This window comes from Phoca vitulina, unplaced genomic scaffold (assembly GCF_004348235.1).
Source record: "Phoca vitulina isolate PV1807 unplaced genomic scaffold, GSC_HSeal_1.0 scaffold41, whole genome shotgun sequence".
NCBI classification, from domain to species: Eukaryota; Metazoa; Chordata; class Mammalia; order Carnivora; family Phocidae; genus Phoca; species Phoca vitulina.
Window position 1 is genome coordinate 12,758,997 of NW_022589744.1, and position 8,858 is coordinate 12,767,854.

At 55.2% G+C, this 8,858-nt stretch overlaps 1 protein-coding gene across 3 annotated transcripts in view; it reads left to right on the plus strand.

Moving 5' to 3' along the window:
• Positions 1–6,447, plus strand: part of SEC14L1 (SEC14 like lipid binding 1) — a 57,129-nt gene extending 50,682 nt beyond the window's left edge. For 2 of the 3 annotated variants that reach the window (XM_032429395.1, XM_032429394.1), the window contains 3 exons: positions 331–509; positions 781–882; positions 6,324–6,447. In XM_032429395.1, coding sequence (XP_032285286.1) covers positions 331–509; positions 781–882; positions 6,324–6,432 — 390 coding nt within the window. In that variant the 3' untranslated portion in view covers positions 6,433–6,447. Of the gene's footprint in view, positions 1–330; positions 510–780; positions 883–2,778; positions 3,308–6,323 lie in introns of those variants that run through there. The other variant, XM_032429397.1, reaches the window with a different exon arrangement.
• Positions 6,448–8,858: the final 2,411 nt, after the last annotated feature.

The following is an 8,858-nucleotide window of genomic DNA, read 5'->3' on the forward strand; positions in this document are numbered from 1 at the left end:
CCCTGAGCTCTCTCATCCCACCTCTCCAGGCGCCTGCTTCTGTTGTGGCCTTACCCCTCCCCCCAAGGCTGCAAGTCCTTGGGGTGGGCAGACACGGAGAGTCCCTCCCCGAGGCCTGCGCAGCTCTTGGGAGGGGCCTCGCTGCAGGGCCGGAGGCCGCGTGGGACTGGCCCCTGAGCGAGGAGTCGGTCCTCCAGCCACGGAGATGGCCGGCCGTCGCTGCTGAAGCCGAGTGGGCCCGGGGAAGGCTACAGGTGGTGTCCGCCAGGGCCCGTGGCAGGTAGGCGCTTGGGAGTCAGTTCTCAGCCGGTGCTCCCCGACTCGTTCCAGGGCTCACACGTGACAAGATGGCCGGGCTTCTACATCCTGCAGTGGAGATTCCACAGCATGCCCGCGTGCGCCGCCACCAACCTGCCCCGGGTGGACGACGTGCTGGCCTCCCTGCAGGTGTCGTCCCACAAGTGCAAAGTGATGTACTACACCGAAGTGATCGGCTCCGAGGATTTCCGGTACGGGCTCCCCGCCCCCAGGGCCCCCGCAGCACCACGGGTGTGGGCAGGGGGCTCCGCAAGGACGGTGGGGCTCGGGGGCGGCTGGGAGCGGCCTTTGGGCCATTTGTTGTGGCCGGTTGATGACGTCATCTGTGGGCCGGGCCAGCAGGGAGCCACGGTGCTGGGAGAGCCTGCTTTGTGAGTGCTGTGGGGGCCGAGTGGGCCGCGGGGAGCGAGGGCGGCCCGCAGTGGGGTCCTCACTCCTCGCCCCTCCCGGTGCTGTTTGCAGAGGCTCTATGACCAGCCTGGAGTCCAGCCACAGCGGGTTCTCCCAGCTGAGCGCCGCCACCACCTCCTCCAGCCAGTCTCAGTCCAGCTCCATGATTTCCAGGTAGTGCCGCAGCGCCCATGCCCAGGGCGCGGAGGGGACAGCGCGCCTCCTCGGACAGCCTGCCGCGTCCCGCCACCCGCCCGGCGGCCACACTGTGCAGACCTCTCACCCTCTAGGTAGCACATAGCTCTCCAGATGGCACGTGTAGTGCTTGATCCCAGACTATCTCGACAGGTAGTTGGAACTCTAACTCCGTAGCCATAGATTTTGTATACGGTGTGCACAAATCAAACCAGAGCACAAGGGCTCTCTTGAAAGAAAAGTAGTTTATATACAATTAAGAGGTTGACTTCGTCTCAAATGTTGATGCAAAAAATGTTTCCAGCAACCTCCACACCCTGTCCATTAGCGGATGAATTCCTACACCATCCTCAGAGGTGACCCACCTTCCTACACGGGGCAGGAACCACCAGCTCGTCCCCACACCACGTCGCAGCGTCACCCTCTGCTGTTGGCCGGCGCGGCCCACGGATTGAGGGGCCGCCCACTAGGCACCTGTCCTCCGAGCAGCGCGCCTTCCGTGGGGAGCACTTGGGGGCGGGCTGCAGGAGCACCTCGCTTGGGCCCCGCGGGCGGGTGACCCGCTGTCCTGCAGTGGGTGGGGGTGGGCCCGGGGGCACTCGGGGACCCCCCACAGCGCCAGGAGAGCACCGCCACCATTAAACAGCTTCCCTGTCCTCCTTTCCACATCTTTTTGGTACTTTCAGAGCAGGATTTTTCTGTATGTGAACTCCCGCGGAAGGGATTCTTTCCCTTTTCCTTCTGGTATGTTCTTACCTGCAAATGCTAGTTCTGACCTCACTCTAGACTTAGGTTCCCTCTGCCTCCTCTTAGCTGGATAGCGTCAGAGCCCATGTGGTCTTTCTAGTCCCTAGAAGGCTGTTGTGAAGACTCGGTCACGTTTGCCGTTTTGAAATCGTCCAGTGTTCCTCTGCGCTGATGAGTGTTCTTGCCGTGTGGCCGCTTACAGGAGCCCTGCTGCTTCATAGAGGGACACTGCAGACGTGTGGGGGGTGTGTGCGTGCGCAGGCATGTGGGGGGTGTGTGGCAGTGGGGGGTGCGCGTGTGAGTGAGGCAGTGCACGGGGGGGTGTTCGGGGTGGGTGGCAGTGCGTGGGGGCACACGTGGGTGAGCGTGGCCATGTGTGTGGCACGTGTGGCAGTGGGGGGCACATGAGTGTGGCAGTGCGTGGGGGTGGGGGGTGGGCGTCAGTGTGGTGTTGGTGAGAAACGGGAGAGTAGAAAGTGAGATCAAGTTACAAGGGATTCTTCTTCGAAACAAATCAGAATATGAGCTTGGTTTGCCTTTTGTGTTTTGTTTTTGATTCCCAGTTACAAAGTGTGGTATTCTTGTGTTGGCCCATGTTTTTTTCAGCTTTTTATGGGAAAAGCAGGTCATTTGCGAATCTGTCTGGATGTTGTGTAGGGTCAGCGTTTGTGATAAGGATGTGACGTGTGGTGTCGTGTGTTGGAAGAGGCTGTGTTTTTAAAGATATGTGCCAAAACATGGCCGTTAGCGGCGGGTGTGAGCGGCACGGAAGCCTGGGCCGCGTTGCTTGCCATCCGCTCTCGAGGCCCCAGGTGGGTGGCTGCAGGGTGGACAAGTGTGGGCCCCGCGGGCGAGCCTCAGGGGGCTCGTGAGGAACCGGGTCAGGGAGGCCCCCAAGGCGGCCCGCACAACCGAAGACTGGGCTTCTCCGTGGTTGCCGGCCTTCCCGGAGTGTGTGGCCTTTGAAAAGATACGCTCGCATTGGCACCTAAAGCCTTGTTTCCAGAAAGCACAGTAGGGTTGGTTAGTGCACCTGTGCTGCTTCCGATCAGTGCTTCCTGCTTCTAAATTATAAGGACCTGAAGATGGTCCCTTCCTTCTCTTTCTTTCTCTCTCTCTGTGTCTCAGATGGCGATTTTGCTGACAGCTGCCAAGAAAACGCTTCCCTCCACAGTCCACCTCAGCCCAGGGATGTTTGTAGAACTGTTTGAGTTGCAGCCATTCCCCCCCCTCCCCCAGTCCGAAGACGTGTTCGTTTTAAGTTGGCTCAGAAGTGGCACTGTCTTGTCCCCAGAGAGTTGAACGCGTCTCTCAGAGTTCAAAGCACATCACTGCGCAGACGCCTGCAGGGTTCCTCATGAGTGACACGGCACCTGCTTCTCCTTGGAGGGGGCCGCGGGCGCCCGGACTCGGACTCTGCCCCTTCTTCCAGTGCCCTGCACTCTCACACTCCGCCTTTCTCCTGCACTAAGGGTTCTTTTGATTTCCCCTCTATTACTAGTGTCTTAACTCAGTTTTCTTCCTAAATTCATTATTTGCATATCAAATTCTGTAAATGTTTTGTAAACATATTACCTCACTCTTGGTAATACAATACTGATAGTCTTTAAAAGATTTTTTTACTGTTATCAATAATAAACATGAACTGTTTAAAGAAGAGAATGTCTCTTTCTTCCTGTGAAACGTGAAGCATCAGCCTCCCTTGGAGTGTGGACTGAGCACATGTGGGGTGGCGAGCAGATGCGTGGATGTCCGCACATCCGTAGCTCAGTCTGAGTTTTGAGTTTGTCAGCAAGCGAGAGAGGTGACATGCGTCATTCCCGCCTCAGCAGCACCTGCGTGCCTTACTGACGCCTTAGCGTGTTGCCGGAGGAAGGGCAGGGTTCACCCCAGGTCCTTTCGGGCTCTGAGTTCTCTGCCTGCCCTCACGTCAGGCCTGCTCTTACCAAGCTGTTGGGTTAGCGTCAGATTCTCACGGTGGCGGCATGAGAAAACATGTGTTACCTGCTGCTGTCTCGGCCGTCTCAGAACGTAGTGACAAAGTGGGATGTCCTGAACAACGGTCCTGGTGTTCTGTTGGGCCGCCAAACCTTGAATACGTGTTTCTCCTTAAACACGTCCCCATTTCATACCTGAGCACAACCGTAGGGCGCCTCTCAGTTCTCCCATCAAGGCAGAGGTGTTCTCAGTAAAATGTTGTCATGACAGACCAATGAATCAGTTTTTGTTTTTTTTAAGATTTTATTTATTAGAGTGAGAGAGCACAAGCAGGGACAGCGGCAGAGGGAGACGGAGAGGGAGAAGCAGACCCCCAGCTGAGCAGGGAGCCTGACGTGGGGCTCCATCCCAGAGATCCCAGAACCCCGGGATCGTGACCTGAGCCGAAGGCAGACCCTCACCTGACTGAGCCACCCAGGCCCCCCCCCCCCCCAGTGAATCAGTTTTGTTTGAAAGGGCTTTGGAAAGCAGGGGTTCTGGGAACAGGGGAGTGGCATCCCGTGTACAAACAGCAGCTAGACCGCAAAGCCTCACACCTGCAGCCATCTGAATTGTGGGCTTAAAAGGGGTTAAAATGGCAACGTTTGTTACTTATTTTCTACCGCGATGAAAAACCGCTGTGGACAGCATTCACAGTCTAGGTAATAAGGTATCTGCACAAACCCCAAACAGAGGCACAAACCAGCAACAGTCATAAGCCCCAGTGTCCAACAGCGTTCAGTGTGATGGACGGGAGCAGGACCTGGAGCAAGCCCTCCTTCTGATGGTGGATGCCGGGGCCGCGGGCGAGGGGCCTGTGGGGTGGGACGGTCGGCCCCTTGGAGCTTCCAGCACGGCCTGACGGGGCTCCCTGCCAGGAAGGGTCCCACACTGAGGGAAACCCACCAGGATGGAATGAAAACTAAGCAGGACGGGGCCTACACGAGGGTGAGAAGGCTGAAGCAGGGCAGGAGCCGGGAAAGCTCTGGAAGCAAAGGGACACATTTTTTTAAACTTCCCAAAAACGACAGAAGAGGGCACTCTGTAGAATTAGAAATGCTTTCTTGAAGCCCCTTTCATTCTGAAAGTTTATGACATACTTTCACATAAAAATAAGCATCAGAAAAGGATCCAAGTCCAGTCCATACGAAGCTGAGAATGAGAAGAGCATCCTACAGACAAGGAAAGGCCAGAAAGATGCACCTACAAAACCGGCAAATGTATAAATGATTTCTTTTTCTCAACTGAAGTATAGTGAACACACATGTTGTATCAGTTTCGGGGGTACAGCTACGGATTCGGTTCTGTGCGTGGCTCCGTGTTCTCCACGACCAGTGTGGTCACCGCCTGTCGCAACATCGTCACGGTGTCGTTGACATCCCCGTGCCGGGATCCCTCTGGTCTCCGTGACTGACTGACTTCATGCCTGGAAGTTTGTGCTTTGTCATCCCCGGCCCCTCTGGCGACCACCAGTCCTCTGGGTGTGAGAGGCTGTGTTTTGGGTTTTTTTTAAGGAACCCAAAGACATCAAGAGAGTAAACATGACAGGAAAGAATGTATTAGAAAAGTTCAGAAACAGGGCGCCTGGGTGGCTCAGTTGGTTAAGCGACTGCCTTCGGCTCAGGTCATGATCCTGGAGTCCCTGGATCGAGTCCCGCATTGGGCTCCCTGCTCGGCAGGGAGCCTGCTTCTCCCTCTGACCCTACCCCCTCTCATGTGCTCTCTCATTCTCTCTGTCTCAAATAAATAAATAAAATCTTAAAAAAAAAAAAAAAAAAACACCTTAATTCTTTAAAAAAAAAAAGAAAAGTTCAGAAACAAAGTCACAAGAATTAGAAATGAATGAAACCACTTCAGAAATTCAGATGGAATTAGGAGGACACAAAGTGGAAAACGCCACAGATAAGGCTCTAAGAGAAAAGCACCAAAGGGGAAAATCATACAAATCAGGAAGGACAGAGGTGAAGAGATGTCGAAGGGGACACAGCTTGAAGGTGAGCGAAGCAGGAAGCCCGGTACCGAGAGATACTTCGGTGAGACTGAGGCATCCGGGGGGAACTCAGGCTTTCCAAAGGCTGAGCTTTGTGGGGGAAGAAATAGAATAACTGGGATTTTCGAGGAAAGAAAGAGGAAGCCTCAGAATTTCTAGCCAGCAACACAGCATGTTGGGGTCAGGTGGCCGCGCGCCCTCCTGCCGAGTCCGGAGAGGGCGCCAAGGTGCAGGGGGAGACTGAGGACTGGGGGGCCTTAGGGCCAGCGAGGCTGTAGACGGGGAGAGGGTGGTACGTGTTGGCTACCGCCGTATTTTCAAAAATGGGGCAGGAAACAGGGACAGCGTACGCAAAAGTTTCTGTTTTTCATAATCATATTAGTGGCGGCATTCTCGTGGTTCATCTGAGAGTCTTGGTCAGTCATATGGATGCGTCTGTGTGGGACCAGCCCAACCGCGATGAGAAGCCCCAGCCCCCCGTGGTGGTTTCGTCACGGGAAGCCCCGTGGGCGTGGGGGAGTCCGGCAGCTCCAGGGGGTTGAGTCATTTGTTGGATCCATGCGCTTTTCTAGATCCCTGTTTTATTTTATAAAACAGGTTTGTGGGTGGTGGTGTTTTTAGTTAGGGTTTTAGACAGGTAATTTGCCTCGAGGGAGAATAACACCGGCTGTCTTGCTGGGACTCAGGCTTTCTTTCCTTTGTCCAGATCACCAAAGCACCGGTTGGGGCTGCTGAGGCCTGCAGCTTCTGTCCCATCCCGGGCTTGTTGTGTGCGCGGGACAGCAAAGCCGAGCCCACTCGCTGGCGGCAGGTGACTGCGAAGCTCAGCGCTGTTCTCCCGGAGGACGTCTGAGAGGCCGGTCCCGTGAGAGTTGAGCCCCTTGCCCTTGCTTCCCCAACAGAAGTGGCTAGACCTCTCCCGCTCTGACCTTGCCTTTGGGTTTAAGAACTCGGTCTCCAGGACCCGTGTTGACACCCACTGGGAAACAGTCACGAGCCCTCGGATATGCAAATCACTGAGCCTCCGTGCATCAGCCCAACCGCTCTGTGTCCTGTGACCCATGAAGGAGAGAACAATCTGCGGCCTGCTCTCTGGGCTATTTCTGGGAACCAGCGAGGGGCAAGAGGCCTGGCTGCAGGGAGGAGGACGCTCCCAGCTCCATCCGTAGAGCAGTGTGGGTCTCCGTGGAGTTGAACCCAGTCTACACCCATGATCTCACAGTCCTGGTGGTACAGCCAGAGTGAAACCCAAGCTCAGCCCCCCAGGCCGCTGAAGCTCAAGGTAGTCCCGGCTCTGGCCCCGGAAGGCCCTCCCGGATGCCACCTTGTGGCCGCATGGGAGACACACACCCTGCTTTCCCAGCTGGGGTGGTGGTGACGTCCTTTCTCCAGCTCTTGCAGGTCAGAGCCGTGGGAGGACATTGTCTAGCTCCCCCTGTCTCCGGAAATCTCTCAGGAGGGGCGCCGTAGTTAATGTGTCAGTTTGGCTGGGCCATGCGGTACCCAGATATTTGGTCAAACATTATCCTGGGTGTTTGTGTGGAGGTGCTTTTTTGGATGAGATTAACAGTTACATGGGTAGACTGAGTGAAGCAGATCGCTTTTCCTAATGCAGGTGGGTCTTGTCCAATCAGTTGAAGTCCTGAATAGAACAAAAGGCTGCCCTCCTCAAAGGAAGAGAGGATTCCTCCTGCCTAGTGGTCTTCAAACTGGGATATCAGCTTTTTCTTGCCTTCGGACTAAAAAGTTGTCTCCTTCTGGGTCTCAAACCTGCTGGCCTTTGGACCAGAATAATAGCATCAAGCCCTCCAGAGTTTCCAGCTTGCCGACTGCAGATCTTGGGACTGTCGGCCTCCATAATCGTGCAAGCCTATTCCCTACGTCAGAACTCCTTCTATACGTGCGTTCTCTTGATTCCGACTCTGGAGAACCCCGACTAATACAGGCAGTGTGCTCCGAGATCCTGGAATTGCAAAGCCTTTGACTTTTACAAAAAACCTGGTTAATCTGGAATCATCTTTCTCTGGTTTGTGTGTGTGTGTTTTGGTTTAGGGTTTTTTTTCCATCAATAGGCTTATTTTTTTGAATGTAGAATAAAATTACAGACTGTTAAAGTTGAGTTGGGAAAGTCTAAAAGGGTCTAGTTGCAGCTTTTGCAGCTTGAGGATGGTCAAGCCTGGAGGGGGGAGGGGCTGTACCTGAGCAGGTGGCTGCGAGTCCGGCAGGCTGGGGGACGTGGGGCAAGCCACTTAGCCTCCCCAAGCCCCGCTTCTCACTGTGAAGGCCAAGTCCGGAGGCCTCCACAGTCCCTTCCATCTTGTTGCCATCACTGACCATGGAATGGGAAGAGGCAGGTCCGTCTCACTGGGGTCGTTGTCAAGACACAAGAAGCAAATGATGATGAGACCGTGTTGTTCACTTCCAAGTGCTCTGCAAACATGAGGTGTTCTGTATAGTTCTGTTCTTGCCTAGGGCATGGGAGCAGGGTACTGGGCCCGAGCCGGGGACATATCAGTGGCTGCTCCTCTGGGAAGACAATACACTGGACATCAGATGGAAGACACGCCACTAAAGGGGAGGCCAGAAAGAACAGCTTGAAGTTAGGAGCAAATAAGAAAGCTTAACGGCACGCTCTCCTCCCTCTTCCCGAGAGGGAATGAGATGGCCACAGGGTGGCAGGGGGCCGTGGGGGGAATGTGTCACCCGACTGCCCCTCTGCTCTAGCACCCGTGGAATGGAAGGACAGACAGCTTGTTGGACCGAACACCTGTTGGAGCCCGGGGCTGTGGAGGGGGCCAGTGTGCCCTGCAGAGTTGTACCCAGCCCTTCTGTCACTTTCTCTCTTCCCCACGTGTCACCCTCGAGTTGGGGGGGGCTGGTTTTCAGGGTTCTCATCCCGCAGAGTCAAAGAATGAATCTCGGGGACACGAGAGGGTGGAGTGCTAGTTTATTAAGTGAAGGTGAGAACAGAAAACCCTCTAGAGTGAGAGGAGTCCTGAATGGGTTGCTTTTTCTCTTCTTACTTTAAAAGAAATTAAAGTTAAAGCATTTTTGTGGACCCCTAAAAGAATCGTGGACCCTGGGCCCTGCTCCCAGAGGCTGGAAAGCCTCTGCGGACCTGGCCTGCCCCAGCCTGGAAGGGGGCAGGGGAAGGGACCCTCCCCACTGTGCTAATCCTTGAGCCCTGCTGGGGCTGCCCTGGGAGCCGTCCCCGAAAGCTCTTCCCGCGGGGATGCCGCTT